Source organism: Sesamum indicum, linkage group LG13, assembly GCF_000512975.1.
Source record: "Sesamum indicum cultivar Zhongzhi No. 13 linkage group LG13, S_indicum_v1.0, whole genome shotgun sequence".
Taxonomy (NCBI): Eukaryota; Viridiplantae; Streptophyta; class Magnoliopsida; order Lamiales; family Pedaliaceae; genus Sesamum; species Sesamum indicum.
In genome coordinates this window covers 4,419,927-4,439,557 of record NC_026157.1, presented here as the reverse complement: position 1 = coordinate 4,439,557, position 19,631 = coordinate 4,419,927, and the positions used below count along the sequence as shown (strand labels likewise).

Below are 19,631 nucleotides of genomic sequence, written 5' to 3'. Positions count from 1 at the left end.
ATGATGATGATGATGATGATGATGATGGTTGAAAAATTTTAATTATTATTTTATTATATAAATAATGAGATTAAAAAGTTTAATCAATAATTACGATATCTTAAAATCTGGGCACCTGATTCATACGAAATTTAAACATATACAAGATTGTGCACATTAGATCATATCAGACGGTATGATTTAAAATCACATGGCCTGATTGAACGATACACCGTATTGAATGATTACTCTTATGTTTCGAGTACGATATCTCGACATCCGTATATCCAATAAGTCTAAAACTTTACCAAACGTATTTTTTTGTAAGTTTTATCATATCTAACGGTCTGATCTGAATTTTGATGGTTCGATTAACCTATTTTGTTCAATAATGTAACATGATAGTTACATCAATGTCATATTAACATTTATAAATATATAAATTTTGCAGATTGTGAACATATATTAATTTCAATTATATCTATGTAAAAATTTTATGATACGATCTTATGATTTAAAATAATAATAATAATAATAGTAGTAGTAGTAGTAATAATAATAATAATAATAAAAGTAGTTACTAGTAGTAGTAGTAGTAATAATAATAATAATAATAATAATAATAATAATAATAATAATAATAATAATAATAATAATAATTAGAATAATAATAATAATAATAATAATACAAAAAGTCGTTGAGCTGAAATCTGCTCGAGCTCGGCTCGAGCTCGAGAAACCGAACTCGAGTTCGAGCTCGAGCTCCATCTTGGCGAGCTCGTCGAGCTCGAGCTCGAGCTCGAAGTTCTAGAGTCGAGCTCGAGCTCGAAGTTCCAGAGTCGAGCTCGAGCTCGAGCTCGACAAAAATGGTCGAGCTCGACTCATTGACAGCCCTATGCATTAACACATGAAGACGTATGAGGGTAATTTGATCATAATAAATTAGTAATAAGTCCATCAGAGGTAATTGTAGATTTTCTTTTTTAATTTTTTTTAATATCACAAAATTCGACAAATTTTGACTAATTGAGAAACTTATTTGTTAGACAGAAGCAAATTTCAAGGGTGCTAGATGTCATTTATCAAACCACAAGGAATTTACATGTAATTACACCAAAATTTAACAAAATGTAATTATCCGGAATATTTAAGTATGGCCTTATATTTTTAAATATCCAATTCAAGCGCTGTATTTAAATTTGTCTAAGATACTAATAGAAATCATAATTATTAAATAAAAAAATTCATTTCAGGGTTTTTTTAGTGGGCAGCTCGTATTAAAAAGGTAGGTATAATTTAATATTTTTTGAGATTGGATCTGTATTTGGACCAAATCTTAAGATTAGTTTTTTTCTTTTTTTTTTAAATAAAAAAGACACTTGATTTTATGTCTTATATAAGTAGTTTTTGGAAACACAGTATCTATACTATTAATAAGGGGATTTTGATGTGTTTTTTTATATTATATTATTGAAATGCCCTTTTGAAATACATGGAGTGTGGGAAAATAATCATATTATTTGGATTCATTTTCGAAGTGTTTTGTTGTGTTTGATAGAGAGAAAGAAAAATAAAGATAAATAAGTATGTGTTAGAGATAATACGTATGTCTGGGTTTGTTTTTAGAGATTATTTAAAATAAGTATTGTATGTTTTAATGTTGTGTATTGGGAGACAAAAAACTGTTCATTGACAAATCACTGTCAAATCATATTTTTTTTATATATATTTATGTATATGTGTGTGTATATATGTATGTATTTATACTAAAACAGTTAAAAACACCCAAATAAGGTGTTTTTGTATGACGACAAATATTAGGTATATTTTGACTCATCCCGAAGATAACTTGAAAATGAAAACAAACATAGTGAATATTTTTCAATCCCACAATTTATGTTCTTTCCACGTTTAATCATATAGATTAAGGAATTGTTACTTATTATCTCATAATTTTTAGAAAATAACACTTTAGATCTTTTGCATTTAACGGCCCCATGACATTTTCTATTAAATATTTAAGAAAAACGTATCATGTAACTAGAAGTGCTACCTTTTAAAATTTACGACAGCAAAATTGATAATCACATAATCAATGAGACCAAAAATAAAAAGACCTAAATTACGAAAGGAAAAATACTTCTTCCCCCATCATTTGACTTTCATTCTGTAAATAGAAGTGGCAAATACATGTTTGCTAATTGTAACTCAGGGTGAAAAGTAATTTATGTTCTAAAAAATATTAAAAAACCCCTTGTGATAAATAAATTAGCAAATAATTCCTCGCGCAATTTTACGTTTTTTATTTTTATTTTTATTTAAACAATAACATTTATACTCTTTATTATAAACAATTAAATTAATTTAAAATGTGAAAAAAAAAAGAAAAACAAAACTGCAACCTTTCCCGCAGCTCCTGGCCTCCCCCTCCGTCGTGATCCCGCTCAGCCGCCGCCTCGCACCCTTCTCTCTCTTTACATATATATATATATATTAGAAATATATCTTTTAACTGTATCTATATATATTATGTACATGTAATTTAATTATATATTTATATATTATATATAATATTCAAATTATATAAAATCAGCCACTCATCTCGATCAAATAAAATATAAATTATAGATTTGTTAAGCTAAATCTAAATCATTTGGTTTTAATTTGACAAATTTGGGCCCTTGATTTGTATTACCTAAATATAAACAATGATTCATATAAAGTAATATCCAACAGTTGATAAACAAGAATATTTTTATCATTTTACATGTAAAAAACAAAAAACCCGTGCATTATTAGCGTGTGTACCACAACTCAAATCTTATTTTTATTTAACTATAATAATATCAATATAACAATCTTATTTTTATTTAACTATAATAATTTATTATTAGATAATGATATTTTCTCTTTTTCGAATATTAAAAAAATAAATCCTAGAGAGTGTGTGTAGGGGTGTGTCTGTGTGTGTGTGTGTGTGAAAGAGAGAGAGAGTGTGTTTGTGGGTGTGGGTGAGAGAGAGAGTGTATAAGTATATGAATAGGGATATTTTTGTCTTATGATATATTAATTTTATATAACTTATAAGATCTTATAAAAAAAGTTAGAAAAGTTAACTTTTTTTTAAAGAGTTTATAAGATTCAAAATATTTTATTTTAAGATTTCATAAGCTCTTTAAAATAAAATTTGCCAAATAAATATTTAGAGCTTATAAGCTCTCAAACACCTTATAAAATATTTTGAGTAGCTTATAAACTTAGCCAGACACCCTCTTAATTGACAAGAGATTAATTTAACACGATGTACAAACAATAGGTCATAAGTTGAATGGGGTAAATTGAAATTAAAATTATAAGGAAAACTAAGTAGGCAAAGATAATTTTTGAGTTTATTTACATTAAAAAAACCCTTGAGGTATATCTAAATTTTGACTCAAAAGTGTAATTTTTTTTCTTTAAAGGCAAAAAATTTATTGTTACTATTATCTTTGTGTAAGTTTATGATGCAAGTACAATGGCCAGGGAAAATTAACATTTTACAGTAAAATTTTTATAAATTAATAATATCGGGGATTATGTAATTTTATTAATTGAGAAAGATAATAATTAATTGATAAATTAATAATTTATTAATTTAAAGAGATTTTTTACGATTCAACGAATCTACATTATTCTTTATGATTAAAACATATACAAAATGGATGTCTAGAGGCCTAAAGTTTAGAAGAAATTGTAGCTAGTGTTTTTGAAAATCCTATTGAGGATGAAACTGAATATGATACAATGTCTTTGCAACCAATTACACGGAAGAGAGCACTCGTAGTGATAACAACTCTTCGCAATTTTTTGTTGTAGTATGAGGACGAAACGTCGGAGCTTTTGAATGCAGTAAGAAAAATTAGAGATGAAATACAACTAGGTTTAAATTTTAAAAAAGAAGCAAATGACAATAGAATCATATTATACTAAGTTGTCCTAGTTATATTTGTAATTTTGTAGAATTATTAATTTATGATATTGAAGGAACTATAAATTTATATAAGGGTCCAAAAAAATATTAACTTATTAATTTAGATCTTGCGCCCAAGTCGAGACAGAGAAAAAATATTATTTTAGAGAAGTTATAATTTATTGAGTATTAATTTATAGAAGTTGTACTACAATTTGCAATTTCGGATCCAATTAAAATCTTGAAAAATTACATAATTCCATACTTTGTCCATGACACATATTTTTGTACGAAAAAATAATACTTTTCATCCTATAGCTTATGACCTTTTTATTTTTTGTCTCGTTGGTTACGAGATTCTTATTTTTGATCTCGTAACTTCTAAGGAATAACACTTTTGATTCATGGCTTCATTCCGTTTTTAATAGAAAAAGCACATTCGTTAGAGTTTTTATACTTTTGGTCTCATATGTTACGAGATTTTCATTTTCGTTCTCATAACTTTCGAAAGATAGCCCTTTTGGTCCCATACACTTAAGGTCTACATGGCCTTTTCCGTTAGATATCTAACAGAAAGGTATCATGAGACTAAAGGTGATACTTTTTAAAAGTTATAAGACCAAAAGTGAGAATTTCATCACCAATAAGATCAGAAATAAAAAAATCTTAAGTTATAAGACAAAAAATACAACTTTCTGAGTGTATATGTGTGCTTGTGGTGGTATGTTGGTCCCCTTTCATTCCAATCATCAAAGTTGTGTCTGAAATGTAACCTGAAAAATACAATTCATAAACTCCATCATGATGCACCTTTTCTAGGCCTCAAAGGTCATTGTGCAGTGTGTGGTGACTAGGGATGTTAATTGGGGTGGATAGGTAGGGTCTCGGACCAGCTTTCGTTCCAATGGAACGGTTTTAATTTGGGGACGGATTTTAATTCATTCGAACGCGACAGTTTTAATTTGGAGACGAATTCTAATCTGTTCGATTGGAACGGTTTCAATCTGGGGACGGATTCTAATTTTTTAAACTTAATTACGTTCGGGTAGGTTTTGAGTTTTATCTAAAATCGACCCCAAATAATATTATTCAATATTAGTAATTTATTTAAAAATTTTATTCAATATATTCAATTTTGCAAAATATAATCATATTGTAGACATGACGGTAGTTTTTTGGATATTTATAAATAATAAACTTAATGTTTTAAATAATTAGGTACATTTATACTATATTAAAAGAAAATACTTGTTTTCTCTCACAAATAGCGGCTATGACATCGCAACACCAATTTTATTATTATACTAATAATATCTGTAAGTTGGTTTTTTTTTTTTAGCTTTCTTTCTTTCTTTCTTTCTTTTTTTTTTAAAAAAAAAATATAATGTATTGATTTATATATATTCTTTCTTTTATGTATTATAATTTTTAAAACATATATATATATATATATATATTATGGAAAATATTTGATGAAAAGAAATCATACTTGCATTAAATTGGCAATTCATCTTGATATATCGAACAATACATCAATATGGCTGACAACGATATATAAATTATAATAACTCAAATAAAGTGAAATGAATAGTCACACACGCGCGATGACCAAGCTCAATAACTAATATATTGATGTGGCTAAAGGGATTTTTGAATATTTCAATAATGTAGAGATTATAATATTATATACTCTAATTCGTTTCGGATTATGCTGAAATTATTTTTAGTTCCAATTATTAATGTGTTACTTAAACCCTTCAAACTACTTACTTTTTATTATTTCATCCATCAAAATTATGGCAATGTATGAAATGACAATTTTGCCCCTCCATTTTTCTTCCAAAACTCATGATTCGGCCAATGATGCCTAATTCAGTTGACGAGATTGAGGCCCCATGACCTTAGTTTGAACCCCGTCATATGCTTGTGATGTTGTTTCTACTGCATAGTAGGTGGTTGCTTCTACTTATGCAGATGTTGGTTACATTTAGTTTATTTGATATTATTGATCAGTATACTAATTGTTTTATTTGTCTTTGTTCGCTATATAATATCCGACAAGAATAATTGTAATGGATTTATTTCAACTAATAAAAATTTATTGCGCTTTGACAATTAACATGAACTTTGGCGCTACTTATATAGTCTTCCTTTTCATTTCTTTAGCGACCTTTGTCTCTATAATAAATATTAATTTTAGCAATAAAATATCAAGTTAACCCAAAATTTTCATTATAAATATACTTTAATTTGTTATAATAAATTTTTTAAAAAAAAGATCCAATTATCACTATTGATAATTAATAACACATACATATTGACAGCACAAGATCTAGTGTCGTTGAATTATCAAAGTCACTAGATAATATCAATAAAAAATTATTAAGTAACAATTTTAAAAAAAATATTTATTACGTGACAGTAAGCTTGATCTTATTTGTACCAGAAAACCAAAAAATATGATCATACCACAATAAATTATTAGTAATAAGAATTATAGATAAAATTATTATTGTAAATAATTAATGACACATTTATAGAGATAAATATTATTCATTGTCATTGGATCGTAACTACACATGTATCATTCTTTGTTATTAGTTACAATTTTAAGTACAAATGTTTTGCCACTAATTCTTGCTAGTAACAACTTTATAAACTAGATCTCATCATTGCAATTATAAAATTCATTACTATGACAAAAAGAAAAACATCATTACTTGATACGTATAATTAATGAAAATATTGCGATTATCATTTAATTTTTCTTACTTCATTATATTCTTCTCATTTTTTATATTGATCGTAAACTATGAGCTAACTCTTTTTTCTATTCGCGTTTTACAAATAGTAGGAGGAGGAGCGTTGATGGGATAAAGTAAGAAGGCTACATGACGGACTAAAATTCCTCCATATAGGATTTTAAATGTCTAAGTAGGACCAAAAATTCACGTATTTTTTACTCCGATTAGGTCGACCTGATCTGTCCTGACTCAATGACCCGTTATCACCACCATCCATCCCGTAATACTTGAAAAACACCTAAATCTGTACAATATTTGTTTTGTTTCTTCAAATCTCAAATACTTATTTGAATTAAACCATTCTCAGGATCACAGTGATCTCAAACCCGAATCAAGCTTATTGCAGCTCATTAGGGTTCCATTCAAGAAACAATAAAATAAGGAAAGTAGAAAAAAGGACAAAAAGGAAATAATTAAATGAATAAATAAAGCTATTCAAACCCCATTAGTAATTAATTATTTCTACTTCTTATCAGCTCATAATTAATTCTAGCCACCTTATATTATATTTTTTAGTAAATTAAATTATATCGGTATCTATGAGATTAGACTAAAATACAAAAATATTTTATATTTTTTATAAAATTATAACTAAATCTTTAAAATTATAGTCCCTGTTTAAAGGCAAAACTTACACTAACACCCATAAAAAATTGTAGCTGTAATTCTATAAAATACATGAGGTATTTATATAATTTGATTTAATTTCAGGGGTTGTCAATATAATTTATTCTATATTTTTTTCCTATTAATTTCTCAATTTATTAGAGTAAACACGTGAATCATTATATGTATTATATACATTGCTTAATTGCTAGATATTATTATTTAAGAAAATAGAGTTATATATAATCCCATGAGATGTGCATAAAATATAAAATAATTTCGTTATCCCATCAATGATTACAAATTTTAAAATATTTTGGTCTAATGATTTTATTTCTCACCTACCCTTAAGTCAGCAACGGACTAATATTATTGAGTATGCTTGAATGATAGCTGGTGATAAATCTACATTTAATGCGAAAATCGTGTTTGATTTTTTTTTTTGTATCATTAAGAAGGAGATTTAAAAGGATAAGTAAAGAATGAATTATTATTATTTTTAGGATTAATTACACTTACATTTTATTTGAAAATACGAAATTATACTTTTTTTTCTTCCTCAAAAGAGTTTTGAAATCATACTTACACCCACTTTGAAATTTTTTCGTTTACACCTGTCTGCTTTTCGTTAGTCTTTGGACGAGAAATAATGCATAAAATTTTAATTTTGCTCCTTATTTGATATTCGCACATATATATATATATATTTGTATTTGTAAAGCGATAAATATAATATATATTTATGAAGTGATGTTGACATTATTATATGTTTTTCCATTAAGTATAAAATTATTACATGATAATGTTAAATGAAAGATAAAATCGAAAATTTACGCAAGTTTTTCACTAACATCAGTATTTTTTTTTAAACTCTAGCGAAAGAGGATAAGTGTAAACAGTAAATTTTTGGAAAGGATACAAGTAGAATTTTAAAATTTTTACGGAAAAAATATAATTTTATATTTTTAAAGTACTCCAAATGTATTTAACCCTTATGTTTATTTATTAAAACCATTAATGCCTTACACTTGAAAAAGTAAAGGGCTTTTAGAATTTCAAGTCTAAAGGAAGCAATTTGATTGAGTGCATCACTAACAAGAAATTGGTGAAGTCATAAGCAGCCATGGAAGAAAACAGTAAAAGGCAGTCATTCAAATATCATATATTTTCTATTATACTGCATTTAAATAGGGTCTACCTGATATTATTCTAATCGCGATATCTCAGTATAAAGTAACGAGAATCGACTTGACATTATGAAACTTAGGAGTTGAGTGTACGGGTTAGTAGATCCTCCACCTCGACATTAACTTCAAACCACATCGACAAATACAGTGTCTAGAATTTTTTATGTCTTCACTTGGTCAAATTAATATCAATAATATTATTGTTAAAAAGTATATGCATAAAAGCATAGATGCAGGAAAAAAAATTGAATATTTTACGGTGGTGATGGAGTAGTATTGTTAGAATAATAAAAGAGATAATGATAGTTGCTGCAGTTTATCTTTCATCACGCAACAATGACATATGCTAATTTTCATTTATTTCTTTGAATAGTTTAGGCATGTTGAAAGAGATATTAGTTTAATTTATGCAGTTTTGGGTCGAAAACTAATAAAGTTTTTTGTGTAGTTGATTGGGATGAACCAAAATGATTTTGGTGGATATGTCATGACATGAGCATTTTGCTACTGTTACACTATACATAATCTATATATTGTGTTAGTTGCCACAGTTTTGCTCAATCAAAAACGTACCACTAGATGAGGGAAAATGGATTGTATGCCGGAGTTGAGAAATGCAATACAACAATTGTACAACGGATGTCTCTTATATCTGCTACAATTATAAATATTTTGTCATTGTTAAAAAATTAGAAGTACCCTATAAAATTAATAATCATTTGATAAATACTTCTAGAATAAATTATCATGAGGGAGTACTCATTAGATGGCCATTAACTTTAGGAATAATTACACTCCCTTTCTCTAAAGTTTAGTGTAATTACACGTAAACCCTTTGCGATTTGGAAAATTAATCTAGCACCTCTAAAATTTGCTTCCGTCTAACAAATAAGTCCCCGGTAGTTAAAAGTTAACTCATTGAATTTGCTAATATTAATAAAAAAATGAATGAAAATTGATATTTACCATTGATTGACTGATTACTGACTTATTGCAGGTCAAATAATTTTTTTCGTACTAAACTACCCTTATAACAGTGAAAATATACCTCCTTATATGCATTGACGCGTGAAGACTTATAAGGATAATTTGATTATAAAAAGATTTATTGATTTGAAATAAGTCAATAATAAATCAATTAAGAGCTAATATAATTTGTTTTTTATTTTTTATTTTGTTAATATTAACAAACTCGATAATGTTAACTAAAGAATGAACTTATTTGTTAAACAAAAACAATTTTCAAGGGTGTTACATGTAATTTTTCAAACCACAAAAAATTTATATGTAATTATACCAAACCTCAGGAAAAAGAATGTAATTATCCTTTAATTGTTTAAAAATATTTATAATTATAATAGACTTTAAACGAGCTCATAGTAATTTACCAACAATTTAAAGTAGGGAGGAGAATCCTGATTGAATTTGACGCCTAAAGTCATGCAGCTTCAACTGACGTCAAAAGTCGTGAAGCTTCAGCTCCGCCACTTATTAAGCCTCATTGGATAAAAAGTTCAACCTTATAATGCAACAAAGTGACTGCCCTGAAATGACACTAGTAAGTTTCTCCTTTAGGTCCAGAATGCAAAAGGATGTTGCTGGTTTGCTAGTAACAACATTAGGGTTTGATCCCATGTGCAACCAACACAATATCTAGGTCTAGCTTCCATCGAAAACCAACAATTTATGTCCATTAAATAGCAAAGGACTATAGATAAAAGAAAGAAAATGCTCATCCGTGCTATATTCTAACAGGAACGCTTGTCTACTGATAAGATAATGGTACATAAAAGGCATGGAATGGCAAGATCCTTACAATGCCAAGAACAAGTATATCCCGCAATTAAACTGCTCATGACGAAGTATAGTCATAAAGTGTATAGATCATGCGGACAAGTCTCATACATCTATTAAAGTGCGATAAAATGGATCTTGACTTTAGAATGCTGCATCTGGACAAGCTGAATTGCAGCAGGTATTTCAGTAATAAGGCATGTAGCGATTTGGACGCCTGAACCTTGGGACCTTGCTGTAAATACATGTTAAACACACAGGTTAGATTTGTCTTAATTCTATGTATAAGTGATTGCAGGGAATTTGAGAAACTCACCCATAACCATAGGGAGAATAGAAATAGGGGGGAACATAAGGCCTCCTGTATCCATATGCAAGGTAAGGATTGAATCGTCTTGGACGGTATTGTTTCATTCCAGGAACATTGGTCCTTTTCACCATAACCTGCAAATATGAGAAACAAAATATTCTAATGAGTGATAAAGACAACCAAGTGCATAACTGCTGAGAATAGCCTGCAAGAAAATTTTGCAGATATTTTCGGTAAATCCAACATATTTCATGAACATTAATTTTAGGAATAACTACATAAATCCTTCTTGAAGTTTGGGCGTATTATAAAAAAGTTTCTCGACATTGAAAAATTAAGCCTATATCCATGCAGTCATGTTCTAAATTACAACTTCCACCTGGCATCAGTTTTCAGGGTGAATTTGCAACGGAAATGTGTAACTTTCAAGACCTAGGGAATTTTTTATAATGCGATTAGAACTCAAGGAATGTCATGTGATTATACTTATATTTATGCAACCTTCAATTGACGTCCATGTAGCTCAGATTCATTCAGTTGCAGGGCCTCTTGAACAGCTTCTTGTTCAAGAAACTCAACATATGCAAAACCTTTGGGCTGCCCGAATTTATCAGTCAAAATAGTCACACGATTTACTGTTCCACATGCTTGAAAATGCTGCTGAACTTCCTCCGGAGTGCATGCATAATCCACCTGTCATTGAAGAATCAATGAGTGACAAATCAAATGAAATAAACCATCTCCAATACAATGTTCAATTAGCGGCAACTAGAGTAACAAAATTTCCAATGACATTTTTTTCCTTCTCATCTCTTCTGATCTATTTCAGATTGCATAACTTGTGTACAAGTGCTTTTAAGCAAGAACGAAGAGGACTCTCTGCCATACATTATACAGTCTTCCAAAGATAGTCTGTGTCCTGTGCAATTGTGAAAGCAAAGAGCAGGAGATGAATCATATCACCTTACACAGTTTCTACAGCACAGGGTTCAGAGAATTGAAAAACAAATTTACGGCATCATCGCCCATTCTCTAAGTTACAGATATCTTATCCTAACCACAGGAAGCAAAGCAGTTTGCTATTCAAGCACTGAAGCAAAATCACACTAGTGACAAATGTCAGCTATAGATGCAGCAGCACAAGTTTTTCCAAGTTTTGCTGCATATAATTAAAACAGGAATGTCACCAAGTGAACAAAAACAAACTTCAGCTCTTGTAATTCTGAAACCCCTAGTAATTCCAGAAAGAACATTGCTAAAAAACAAGCACATCAGCGTTTACTACACTTGGTTTCAATTTATAAATCAGATTCAGAAGAAAACCCCCATCGTGCAAGAAACTGATTCTTAAGAGTAATAATGGGTCATAGAATTGGCTTCTCACTCTTGTCCCCTTGACACAACTCTTTCTCTAACAAAAATGTCAGATTATTAACTTTGCAACCTCTGATGTCAAAATACTTCGAATGAAATGGTTCTGAGGTTGCAGTACCTAAGCTTGGGAAGAAAATTGTCAGAGCAGAACATAGTCTACAGGAATCATGCTGTTACAACAAAGCTTTTGCAGTAAAAATTGCATCTCATTCACTTATCAATCTCTCAATACCACAAACTTAATCCCTACAAGTCATGTTATTGGCATGTTTTATTCAGACACGTCAAAAAAAATTCCATAAATGAATTACAATAGGATTTGACAAATAAAAACATGGAGAAGCTCCAATGGCTTTTGGTTCACCTTCCAGTCTGCTCTGATTAAAAAAAAAAAAAAAGAAATAAAAGATTTAAGTTGTAATACAACTGAAATAGATAATCCGTGTAAACTTAGGCTCAAGTATGAGGCTACGCCCCCCTATTGCAGAAGGGGAAGATTCAGCAACATTATCTTATCATCACTTTATTTCTTGCAAAGCATAGAAAAGATATGGCATCCAGAATGAGGCACTTAAAATTGAATAAAAATGCAATACGCAAATTGTTACATGTTGGCTGAGGAGTAAGAGTGAAGCAATATTCTGCACAATAGACGAAATTCCAAGTAATTAATCCACAGGAAAGTATATGTTTATTAGTCTACCCAAACAATGCCAAGCAATTTAGTTGTTATATCAAGGGTGTGAGAGGCTTCTTCGAATGGTTCACTGGTTTGACCTAGGAAAATTGGGAGAAAGCAGAATAAGGGCACATCAGAGTAACAACACCTCACCACATCAGGCTCTATACCAATCAAATCTGATGCGCCACATCCACCAGCGATCAGCAACCAAACTCGCCACTGATATTGGCATGTCATTTACCAGCCTCCACTCTTCAATTCCTCTTGCAGAATAGTAGGGCTCTTGAGGGATTTTCAGATCATGACTACATTTGACCTCTACGAGATATTTCATGTTGAGGACAAAACTAGCCTTCACATAATAGCATGAACTTGAGGAATTTACTGCATATCTCATTTGCATTCTTTCTCTTTTTTTTTTCTCTTTTTTCTTTTAGCTTTTTGCTTCTTTTTTCCCCTTCTTTTTCCCCATTCTTCAGTTTGAAATGTTTTTTAACATGGGGAAATCATAACATTTTTCTCTCATTACCTTTTAACTTTTTTCTCCTTTTTGATTAAAAACTTGCCTTTTTACAAATATGCAGGTACAAAAGGTAATACTACGCATGCCCACCTAAGGGCACAAGAACTGCTTTCACCATCACTATACAAGGCTAATTCCAATGCTACTCAGGGATATGATCCACCCTGCGATCATAGTGAGAAGCATTAAGTCCAAAAGAACGAAAGTGTTCCAGACAACATCAAAGAATGATAACAGTAAGAAGTCCATGTAGCCACATTCAGAATCCACTTTCCTCATAGATTTTACAATACTGCAGATTGTAATGATTGAAAGCAGGTAAGAGTAGGAACTTCACAAGCAAGGCAGATACATATCAGGGGAGAACAAATTGTGGCTTGACAATTCATAAACGAAGGATGCAGCTAAAAAATTACTTGCATTCGCATCTAAGGACAAGATAGACTGCTTATAAGGAACACCTAGCCATTTGGGACCATCAAGTAACTAATTTCCTAATTGATTATGCCGTCAGCAGGTCCAAGAAAGGGAAACCTTCTGGCACATTTCAAGAGTCTGCTAGGTACTGGTCATGTCCTAATCCAGATGTTCTCCTTTCCTGGCTGGTCTTTGATAGCCACAAGGAAAAGTACAAAAATCACAATGAATGAACCAAAAGAAAAGCAGAATTTGACCTGATGCCTGTAGCTATAGACAAAACAGGTTTCTCTTCCCTTTGTAATAGATGCAATTTGTCTTCTGATTACTTTGTTCCGAGGCTACTGAACTCTCAATCTATGTTCATCCATTCAAATCAAAGCACTCTCTTTCATCAAGCAAAGGTTCACAAAATTTGCCAAGGGAAGTACCATATTCAAAGGAAACACAAATGTTGGCATCAGTTTATTCATTGAAGAATTGTTTGTGGCATGAGAATGCCAACTCGAGGGTTCAATTATAATTTTATAAAGAATAAATGTAACAACAAGTCATCTATCTTTCTGTTTATCTTTTCAGTGGTGTTGCGTCTAATATTGTTTCAAATTACAATTCACGCCATTCTCATCCTTCATGTCTTTCTCTGAGAAAATTTCTCTCAGTCAGAAACTTTGCAAAAAGTTTGGTTTTGCCATGGCAAGTAGGCTAATTTCGAGATTACTTCCATACGCATCAGTGAAAAATAGCATCTACCTGCATAAAGCAAACAACATCCACCTCTCATTTTTAAGTGAAAAACCATCACATCTTTTCTAGAATCAAACTGGATACTCAGACCTTAACTATTATACTATCAAACAAAATGAACATCACAAGCTTATCAGTCCATATTTTGTTGCAGGTGTCATATATGATACCCCATGCCCTTCCAAAGGCTCTAATATCAGAAAGTCTAGTTAACAACAATAGAAGGGCATGTGTCACAATCTTTTTCTTTTCACAAGGAAAACGCAAATCTGTAACAAGTTACTTCTTTAGCCCTACATAGGATGTTGGGATTTTGTTTTGTCCAAAAGTCAATTGACCTGTAACTGACAGTTTATACCTTTCATGTAAGAACTTGTGAAATGGAAATTACAGCATTGTTACCATAATGCAAGGGACAGACTTTGAAATTTGATAGACAGCAAATGGCTGGAACTGCTTTTGAATCCAACAATGAGTTTCCATAAACATCATATTTGTCCTAGGAGTTAATAATGTTGTTGTAATAAATGGTTTGTTTTTAAATGGAAAGTTCTGTAAAATGGGGAGTTTAGAATAAATTTTGTCTATCCTTTGTGAGACTGAACAATTAAGGATAATTTTTGGGAAACAATCGCTACAAACAATTCATGGAAAACTGATCCTTTATGGGACGAAGATAGTAGTATTTCTATTTAGCACAGTGCAAAAAAAATCGGACTTCTCAATCCTTTCATGTTGTCTTCCCATTTCTTATGGCAAACATTATATAGAATCTTATCTTATGTATTATGGATACTTCCTAAAAGAAACACTCAGCAAAGTTGGCTCTTCTCCACTCACCTAAGCAGGAGATCACATACAGAGCACCAGTTGAGATGTTTCCTTTTCAAACATGAAAATCTATTATCGTCAAAGACGACAGCTAGACCAACTCCTCCCACAGATAACTATACCACAATTGAGCAATGAACCAGAGGATAGTTAGCATTCCATCACCTCTTATGGTACTTGCTGAGAGAAGTGCAACTTCTTTTGCATTAAGAGGTTCATTTCAAGTGTCAGCTAAGCAGATTAATAGTAATAACAGTATATAATACTCTGACCACCAATATATTTCATTTGAACCTTTGTCCTTCCTGGCACACATATGATCTTGGATGTCTCAAAATGAGAATGCATCAATTGTTAAAGCTGCAATGATAATGAACGGGGACCAAATGTTTGGACAAAGTTATAGCGAAGGGGCAAAATTTTTAGTTTCCACTTTGTTGCAAAAGCCAATTTTTTAATCTTCAAATCAGACAGTTATAAGAGAACAAAAAACATATTCATAAGATGGATCAGCAAGAAAACAAGAAATGCACAAGACTGCATGCCAAGAAAAACAGGGGAGTGCAGAGAACTGGATTAAGACATCAACATAGAATATATAGATGTGTATATTGCATCTTTTAATGCAAGACATATTTTGTTCTAGCGCACAAGAGGCAGAAAAAATCCATGAAGCCCGACCGGACAAATGTATAACACCACTTAAACCATAAAAACCAGTTTCTCATTCTAGGGAAAATGCGTTCAGGTATGATTTATTTCCAATGCGTCTAAGCAATGTAGGAATAAGAGGCACACAAAACCATGGTCATCTAAAAAAGCATGAAGCAGACTATCAACTCCGACAAGACAATACTTGGCAAGAAGCACATAAGGACACAAGACATAAGAAAAACTATAGGCAGAAATATGATAATTCTGACAAAAGATAGTCAAGACTACTGCAATTACGTGGAAAGAAATATTTGAGAAGAAAAAGTATTAATTAGACGACATAGACATGCACATGTTCAAATGTATATCAAGTATGCACTCAAGCATATCCATCCACTCACATTGCCAACGAACACTGATCGTGAATCCACTTCCTCCTTGCTTGCCTGGGCAGCAGCAGCACTAGCAGGATCTAGAAGACCACAAAAAAGTACATGATGGAAAGAGCATAAGGAAAAATTCACAGACAAATCCAATCGATTAACCCACTACAATAGAAGAACAGCTCACATTAAATCTGTTCTTGGGAGTCTGTGCAAACCAAAGAACTTCTTCAGGATTCAGTTTTACATGCCAATACTATCAGTCTACCATGCATTTGCTTTCATTTTTGTTGAGGTAAGCCACATATATCCTACCAAGATTATCACCAATTCTTGACAGATTAATTACAATGATGGCTAATACGAACACATATTCTTCACAGTTCAATGAGACAAAGATTGCTTCCTCTGCTATCATTTTTTAACCATATGGGTCCAGACTCCATAAAGTATTAGATGCTAGACTACTGAATCACAAATTAAACTACCTATAACAATCTGCATTGTACAACAATTAGAGTCGCAAATTTGATTAACCTACAAAGTCTAATCGTAAGTTGTCCCAACTGCAAATGTTTGGCATGAGACAGCACCACATGATAGTAGATTTCATCACATTATCAACTAGAGATAAATTCTTTTCCGACAGTCTTGCACCCCATATGGGAAGAAGCAGAGCTAACAAGTCACACTTCTCAACTGATGTTTCACCATGAAGTTTTGTGATAAACAATACAAAATCTTTATGTAAAGTTCCTGTAAAAACGCGATGCCCCAAGCTTTTCATGAAAGTATGGAAGAAGATACAACAAATTTGTTTGCACTAGACTCCTTGCCACTTCAAAGAACAAACCCCAACTTGTAAAAATTGATAATAACAGGAGGTCAAGTAGCAACAAAATTTTAGAAAGAAATAGGATGCTCTGTGATTAGTACTTGGTAACTGGCCTGATTTTCAACATACACTCATCTCATGGAGATTCTCAAAGTGCGACTTATTGATAAAATACAGTAATATGAACTAGAATATAAACATCTAAAGGTGGGTAGTAGCTACTAGTAGTACCTACTACTCAGCTATGTGGTGAGCACAAATCAAAAGCAAGGTCTAACCTTCGGCATAAGTCCCCACCTTCACCTCCTAGCCAGTAAACTTTCAGCTAGCTAACACTTAATTCCACTAAAAGTAGGATACTCCATTAACAACAAGAAATATTGGTGAACCATTGAAACAAAATAGCCGTGCAATAGACACCCCAAATGCACAATACACTGCACAGAGTTACCTCCCACAAGCATAAAATCTTTCAATATTTAAGTTATGCAGTGTGGTGTAATTTATGTGTGCATACGTAAATATTCATTTACCATTCCCTTCAAAGGTTCCATCTTTTCTATTCTTTTCTCCAAAAAAAGGGTATATTCAATCAAAAGACCACGTTTTTAGCATATAAATCAATGTAGATTTTGCTTAACATACACAAAAAAATAAAAAATAAAAAAAGCACCCAAAACAAATTATGACAAAGAGGAAAACGACATCAGTAAATTCAAATTTCAAATCTCACACAAGAAAAGAAAGAAAGAAGACCTTGAACAGCTCCCATCTCCTTCTCCACTTTTGCCTGCATTTCACGAAGCGCGGCCGCTTCCTCTTCCATCTCCTTCAATCGCTTCTTCATCTCATCCAATTCCTAACAAATCGTAGATCAAATCAAGCTCACATATAGGCATATAACTATCGTGCCAAATCCATTTTTACCCTAACTATAACATTAAATGCATAATAACCTTGGCGGCTGCGTCATCATCAGCTGCAGGCATCTCCACATCGGCATCGGCCTCCATTTCTCCTTCATCCGGTATCTCTCCGCCGTACACCTCATGCTCCTCTTCCTCCATCTCTCTCTTCTCTCTCTCTCTCTCCCTCTCTCTCCGTGTGTGTGTGAAAGTGGTAACCACTGTGTTTGCACATTGTAGTGGATGTGAACATGGGCTTTTGGATTGGATTATGATTCAGTTTGAAGGCCCATAAGTCCCATCAATAAGCCCAAATGTTGTCGGATCCGTAAGTTAACACCAACAAGGCCCATAATATAGATACGTATGCAAAATAATTTAAACAAGTGAGTGTGGCACATCCTAATATATATAATTTTAAAATTAGTTAAAATAAAAATATTTATATAAATTATATTATTAATTTTTGTACATTAAAAAATTAATTTAATAATATGTATTAAGATAATAAGTTAATATCAATATTTTTTCATTTAGAAAAGTATTAGTAAGAAAGATAATACATAATGTTGGATAAATCAAAAAATGAATGAGAAAAAAAAAAAGAATCAAAAGGTAGTTGAAATACCATAATAAATGGAGAAGTTAAAAATAAGAATTTAAAATATTAAAAATAAATGAAAGACAATAATTAAATCAGATACCAAAAACGTACTTTCACTTGATAATAAAATATAAATATAATATATTAAAAATAAATAGTGAGAGAGCGCAATTTTTTTTAAAAAAAAAGGAGAAAAAGAAGAGTAGGAGTATTTCAAAAAATATAAAAATATTTAACAGACCATAAATATCAAAATATAGTATAAATAATATAATTATATATATAATTAAATCATTATATATGATGTCCACTCAGATATTTATTTCTCTCAAACTTCAAAGCAAAGGAAGCCGGCCCAAGGCATGCACACTAGCTCAATTGGTACCAAATGGCTAACTCTCGGGTAAGGAGATAAAGCTCATAAAGTCAAATTGAACTGGCAAGCCCAAGAATCAAGTTCATTCCAGCCGGATATATTATCATACATCTAGGAGAACATGTCATGCGACTTGCCAACACATCAAGACACCCATTCTAAAATATTTTCAGTTGGCTCCTAGTAGATTGATGACAAACGAGCTGGTTCTACAAGTAGCAGATTTTGAGTAAACCTGGCAAGACCTAGTAAATCAGTCATATCTCAATCAATACTTATCCAAACCCCGAAAGAATTTTTCAAAAATATAGCCAACTTGTGTACCTTTCCAACGGCGTAAGGAACTCGACAACCACCCTCCGAGTCTGGCTGCACGATTGTCTATAAAATGATATTTTATACAATCATTTGGTAACATCAATCCTCTTTCTCAAACTCTCACTTATTATTTCAACTCTCTCTCAATTTTAAGTTGTTTTAAGCTTATATTTTGTACTCTATAAGAATATATATTACTTCAATATTATATTTTACTATTATTCTTATTTTGATTCAAGTTTTTCTTTCATCTTTTTCTTAATAAAATGTTACTGACTTAAACTTCAAAATGCTAATGTTTAATTTACAGGGTTAGTCCTGTTGATTTAGAAATTTTCTAAAAATCTTTCGTA

At 31.2% G+C, this 19,631-nt stretch overlaps 1 protein-coding gene across 2 annotated transcripts; it reads right to left on the bottom strand.

The window, feature by feature from the left end:
- Positions 10,219-18,197, bottom strand: LOC105176444 (polyadenylate-binding protein 2). 2 transcript variants are annotated; one of them, XM_011099241.2, is made up of 6 exons: positions 18,032-18,197; positions 17,832-17,934; positions 16,259-16,329; positions 11,131-11,322; positions 10,636-10,763; positions 10,219-10,554 (listed from the first exon to the last, which is right to left on the bottom strand). In XM_011099241.2, exons 1-6 carry the CDS (start codon positions 18,140-18,142, stop codon positions 10,506-10,508), a joined length of 654 nt encoding a protein of 217 aa, XP_011097543.1. In that variant the 5' UTR covers positions 18,143-18,197; the 3' UTR covers positions 10,219-10,505. The 2 variants fall into 2 exon arrangements, with proteins under 2 accessions (XP_011097543.1, XP_011097544.1); XM_011099242.2 differs by lacking the exons at positions 16,259-16,329; positions 17,832-17,934; positions 18,032-18,197 and adding an exon at positions 12,836-13,378.

What these genes read in the sequence shown, in the direction of transcription:
- LOC105176444 (XM_011099241.2), bottom strand. Translation starts at nt 18,142, where the DNA reads ATGGAGGAAGAGGAGCATGAGGTGTACGGCGGAGAGATACCGGATGAA. An exon ending in ATGATGACGCAGCCGCCAAG is followed by an intron (nt 17,935 to 18,031) that starts GTTATTATGCAT and finishes ACGATTTGTTAG; the next exon opens with GAATTGGATGAGATGAAGAA. An exon ending in GATCAGTGTTCGTTGGCAAT is followed by an intron (nt 11,323 to 16,258) that starts GTGAGTGGATGG and finishes CTTCAATGACAG; the next exon opens with GTGGATTATGCATGCACTCC.